The following is a 5946-nucleotide window of genomic DNA, read 5'->3' as shown; positions in this document are numbered from 1 at the left end:
CACCCATGCCTACCCCACTCAAGAACAGTAAAAAAATTGACCACCCATGCCTACCCCACTCAAGAACATTAAAAAAAATTGACCACCCATGCCTACCCCACTCAAGAACATTAAAAAAAATTGACCACCCATGCCTACCCCACTCAAGAACATTAAAAAAAATTGACCACCCATGCCTACCCCACTCAAGAACATTAAAAAAAATTGACCACCCATGCCTACCCCACTCAAGAACATTAAAAAAAATTGACCACCCATGCCTACCCCACTCAAGAACATAAAAAAAAATTCACCACCCATGCCTACCCCACCAAAGATAAGAACTTGAGACAACCAAATCTGACCAAGTGTGAACATAAACCTCCAATCTTTCAGTAACTCAATTTTTGAACCACCCAAACATTAGCAAGCTATATTAATACTAAAAAATAGGCAAAGACAAATAAAGCTAAACAATAACAATAAATAATAAACATAAATAATTTATTTTTATATTAAAAAATTGTATGTATTTTAAGTGTTATTACATTTTTATAAATACTTTTTTTTTACAATTAGGCATGTATACAATACAATACATACTTATTTATGTTTTAATCATAATAAGCATGTATGTATGCTAGATTTCTACTCTATGAGGTAGTACATTTATCTAAGGACTAGAGTCAGACACATTGTCCCTATTATTTCATTAGATTATCATTATGTAAATGAACACATCATAAGTTCCATCACATCATTTGCCAAGCTCACAGATGCTTTGAATAAAAAAGTTAATACAGCTCTAGGCAAAAAATGCGAAAAGAGAATTCAAAGGCAGTACAGTTTGATGGGCAATGGGTTACATATGTTAAATTGGCTTAACACGTCTGTATTGACCCATATAAATTAAAATTTTAATTCCTCATAACATTTTTCATTGTAAACGTGAATCCAAACATTCCTTACAGGAAATTTGTTTTTTTATATTGAAAAAAAAAACACCTAATAATTATTTTTGTCATACCCTATAAGGATAATCTTTAAGATAGTTTTTTAATTCAGCAGGTATTAACAACCTATCTACAGATAGCTGCGGCATATATACATCCTCTAAACACTTATTTATAGTTACCCGTGATATATGTGCCAGCGTTGGAACACAATGTTTTAGTGGTTCCTTTAGGTTCACTGTCATGTTTTTCTTCCCAGAATGCTCTTCCCACCTCCAAGCTTTATTATTCCCATCCTGGGATATCATTACATGAAAATCTATAAGAGCCAACACACTTTCAAACCTAGGCAGTCGATGTCGAATTCGCTCATCGCTATCAAACTGAAAAAGTCCGTCTGTGTATAATATACGCACACTCGTAGCCCCGCGCTCAGTTTTTAGGCTCAGGGAATAAAGATATCTGGAGTCTGAGCTGTCCCGAAGTAAAAAAGTTCCAACGGATTTTTTCTTAAGAATACTGCGAGCCTCCTGGCTGCTGCAGGAGCCATAGTAGAAATGGCATTGAGAAATCTCCTGCAAGTTTTGGTCTAGTTTCACCAATTCATTGTCGCAATCAAATCTGGGCTTGTAGGATGTTAATCCACCCGAGCCGAAACCAGAATCATTCACATCTTCTTCTTCCCATTCATTTAACTCCATCCCATTCTGTTTGAGGCTGTCTGACTTGGCTCTGTACACAGAGATTTTACACATGGGTATTCCCAAAGGAAATCCCAACGCCGGCCGGAGAATTTCTTCCGGCAGGTGTTGTGCCGAGGTGATATTTGTAATCCCCTCTGTTTTGCGGTGGAGTTTTGACCAGTGTCCAGATGAAAACGAGTTGCAAGCTTGAATTTGTTGATTACATGTGGTGTCGTGGGTTAGTGGGTTACACATGGGCTGTGTCAGATCCGCATCTGAACTGCTGATGCATGAGCTCGGAGGCATCTGATTTCTGCTAGAGAGTTTGTAAAAATAGTTGGGTTGATTATTATGTAAATAAAGAATTTTAACTTTTACATTTTATTCCTATAATTTATAAAAGGAATAATTAAAATGTATATGTATCCATTAAGATTAATTTATCTATAGCTCTATATCTATCTATACGCTATTAAAACAATGTATATATATATATATATATATATATATATATATGAGATATAGGCCTATAAGACTATACAATTGTTTTTATTAACATGATTTTAATGCATTTATTATAAGACTAAATTATAACAGTTAAAAGTAAAAAAAAAGCTTTACTATTTTTAAGTTAAAAAATAATTTTTACAAAGGGCCTTATAATTTAATTGGAGTTCAAAACAAAGATATACAGAGGCTAAGAATAGACATTACACCTATTTTATAAGCTCCCTTTTATGGATATTTCCAAAAGCTATTTTTAGTTCTGTTAGGCAGTTTCTATGAGGGAGGAACAAACTTAAAAGGAGTATCACCTAGGGCCTAGTGATCTAAATACATGATATACAGGATAGTCTATGAATCAGTTTGGTGATCAGATAGGACAACAGTGTCTAGGAATGGGAGTGTACTGTCATTGTCCTGATTAAAAAAAAAAAATAGGAGTGGGCTCAGCATGTGGTCTAAAGCACTGAGTGACTCCATATTTTTGTATTGACTGCAACAGGATGCCGTGTTCCAGGAATCAAAAGTCATGACACACATGTTTTACTTTGATTAAGCCTTAAAGGATATTTTTAGAATTCTTATTACTCTATACTAGAGAACCTGGTTTTTTTTATTCTTTACTACTCTGTCATGAAACTAATTAAAGCAAAGTAATTTTTTAAATCATTTAAAGTTACTGTTATTGTTACACTTAATAATTCATATAGGCCTAAATCAAAATGGCTTTTTTTATTCATGATAATTTTACATAAAATTAAAAACATCACATTTTAAGAGGGATAAATTAATAAAATGAAAATATCTACATCAGCAGTCAAACTAATATGAATAGTTCATATATCATATGTGAAAACCAAGGAAATGTTTAAGAAAACACCTAAAAGTATTTTTCAAAGTAAACTTAGATCTACCTACCAAGTAAAAAGTGTATGCTTTGATTATTGTCAATTACGTCTAAATCTGTGTTCACCTGTCTGTGAGTTTTTTTTTAGTTGAAGTCTGCCTGAAAAATAAATTTTTGAAAATATATAATTATAATTCTGAAACAGCATTGTTACTAATTGGCTTATGCCTGTAATAATATAATACTTATTTACTTGAATGTCTTGATAATGATTGTTCAAATAGGCTATATAAATAAAAACATATTCCTATAACTGCCTTTCTTAAAATAATATGAGGTTACAATCTGTCTTTTGTTTTCTGTTGTTTTTTTGTTTTTGACATCTCAATGTACATTTTATTATATTTTACACTGATGTGTGGGTACCCAAATAAGTACGGTACGGTACTTTGCTGTTGAAATGAAAATGACTACTATAGCTAAATGTAATAGTATACTATAGAGGCCTACACTCTTTACTTAATCAGCATCTCCTTACCTTAACTAATCAATACAAAATTTTGAATAGGGATTTATTTATGGGTTGATAGATATTTTGTTACATATTTAAATAGAGTTACCCATGCAGGCCTATTCTATATGTAAGACTGGTCAATTATATTATTTAATATGCTTAATTGGGCCTAGGTGTAGATCTACTAAAGCAGGGGTTACTGTATACTTCAAGACTATACTAAAAAACTATAGCCTACCAATACTATGATAAATAATACATGAAGATTCTATACTAAATTAACTCTACTTATAAGAAATAATCTAGATTTCTAGATATAAATAAATAAAATGGGATGGTTGGGTTGTTAATAATAGAAAACTTACTAAGCGGACCTACATTATAATATAGAAAATACAATTTTGACACATTGGGGCCTAATATAAAATATTCATTATTGCTCGACAGCTTGATGTATAGAAATTTCATATGTAATTTACTAATTTTAAAATATTTAATAAAGTAATAATTATAGGCCCCTACCTAGAAATCTAAATGTTATGAATATTAACATGACATACATGTGATGACCTTTGGAACAGTGTTTCTTCCAGACTTTTTTCTCCGGGAGGGCACTTGAAATCTTCGGGGGGGCGGTAAACTTTCTTCGGGGGGGCGGACACTGTTAAAAGTATATATTTTCTATATGAATTATATAAATTTCATTTCGTTCGGGGGGGCGGTAAAAAATTTTCGGGGGGGCTTCGCCCCCCCGAAGAGATGCCTGGAAGAAACTCTGCTTTGGAATTATTATATAACTGATTTTCTTTCAATACTCAATACATTCAACATTCCTACAGTTACAATACACCAGTCTTACAGTTACTACATTACTCTGCAGTACTCAACTACTAGATCTAGATCTACTAGAATCTAGATCTAGATCTATACTTACTTATTACTTAACAACACAGTACACCCTACTCAGCACAAATGAAAAATGTTCGTAAATATTAGATCTAGAATAGTAGGTCTATCTCTATGATGATCTAAATAAAATAGAATCCATCTAGTCTAGATCTAGACTTGTCAAATACTGACAAATAGTTCTAGATTTCTTTTCTAGATCTAGATCTAGATCTAGTCTAGTAATACTGTCACTGAACAAATAAATCTCTCTTCTAGATCTAGATCTAGAATCTCGATCTATTAAATTAAAACTTTTATTTTATTTACTTAGGCAAAATAAATGTTTCACTTAATAATTAGTAATTAGATCTATTAATTACTCTACCTTGCTTCAATAAATATAACTGCTCTGGTTCACCGCTAAACTAAGTAAATTGTATCCTATTCAAATCAAACAGTCGACACACACTAAAAGCCTGCCCACAAGACCCAGTAATAATATAGGCTTAAGTATTCTGCTTTCTATGAAATCCATGCTGCTGACGAAAGAACGCAGTTCCAAGAATCGTAGGCCTGCTGTGTGCTGCTATGCCGTGTTGTCCTGTGTGAAGGATTTCACTTTTGTTATAGATCTAGACCTCTCTGTGTCAGATACTTTGTCTAATTTTAGGAAATGTAAATTGAAATGGTAGTTAATTTTCGTTAATAAGGCTATAATTTTGAAATGAAAATATTTAACTGTACTTTCGATATCTTTCAAGAGCGGTTTTTTTTAACAGCGCAGTATCTAGGTGAATTCAAAACTAGCACGGAAGTTAAGTCTTAACTAAGGCTAGGCTTAAGCAAGCCTTGTTATAAATGCTAAGCAGAAAAGAACAGGATAAACAAAAACACACTAATACACTCTCTAGATCTAGAGTCTAGATCTTGTAAGAGAATAGTAATTTGAGTTCATATACACACCATTTTAATTGAATTTTTTTTTAAAGATTAGGTACTTTTAATGGTTTTAGTTTTGAAACATAAGAAAATAATTTACGTTTTCAACAACTGGATGGCTATTTTTTTGTTTAGTCTTTAGATCTAGTTACACATAGATCTAGAAACTAGACTTTATACAGTGTTTCTTCCAGACTTTTTTCTCCGGGGGGGGGGGGGAAGGGTGGTGTATACATTTTCCGGAGGGGGAGGTGGACACTGGTAAACGTGTATATTTTCTATCTAAATTCAATTTCGTTCGGGGGGGGGGGGGGGGGAAATAGACTTTCTTCGGGGGGCTCCCCCCCCCCCCTCCCCCCCGAAGAGATGCCTCTAGGAACTCTGACTTTATAACTGCCTTATTATATAGGCCTACTTGTTGACAAATTAGTGTTATTAAATAAATATTGTAGCCTACTACTATGAATATTATTTTGACTTATCCACTGATGATAGGTCTAATAATATGCTAACTTACTTGACACACAAAAAGTACGATTTTAAAAATGAAAGAAACATATTAGAAAGAAGTTTCATTTTCACTTTTTATTCTGTATAACCTTTAGATTCAGTTTGTTTACCAATGTCTGTCGGTTGTAG

The 5946-nt window shown here is 32.9% G+C and overlaps 1 protein-coding gene across 2 annotated transcripts; it reads right to left on the bottom strand.

Annotated features, from left to right (window-relative positions):
* Positions 1-297: 297 nt before the first annotated feature.
* LOC131933892 (suppressor of cytokine signaling 2) lies at positions 298-5162 on the bottom strand. 2 transcript variants are annotated; one of them, XM_059290399.1, is made up of 3 exons: positions 4754-5162; positions 3038-3125; positions 298-1928 (listed from the first exon to the last, which is right to left on the bottom strand). In XM_059290399.1, the coding sequence occupies exon 3, from the start codon at positions 1919-1921 to the stop codon at positions 1001-1003; it is 921 nt and encodes a 306-aa protein (XP_059146382.1). In that variant the 5' UTR covers positions 1922-1928; positions 3038-3125; positions 4754-5162; the 3' UTR covers positions 298-1000. The 2 variants fall into 2 exon arrangements, with proteins under 2 accessions (XP_059146382.1, XP_059146381.1); XM_059290398.1 differs by having other exon boundaries at positions 299-1931; positions 4754-5159.
* Positions 5163-5946: the final 784 nt, after the last annotated feature.

Source organism: Physella acuta, unplaced genomic scaffold, assembly GCF_028476545.2.
Source record: "Physella acuta isolate Inbredline_101_S28 unplaced genomic scaffold, ASM2847654v3 ptg002666l, whole genome shotgun sequence".
NCBI lineage: Eukaryota > Metazoa > Mollusca > Gastropoda > Physidae > Physella > Physella acuta.
Note: the sequence above shows the minus strand (reverse complement) of the source record. Positions and strands in the feature narration are given on the sequence as shown.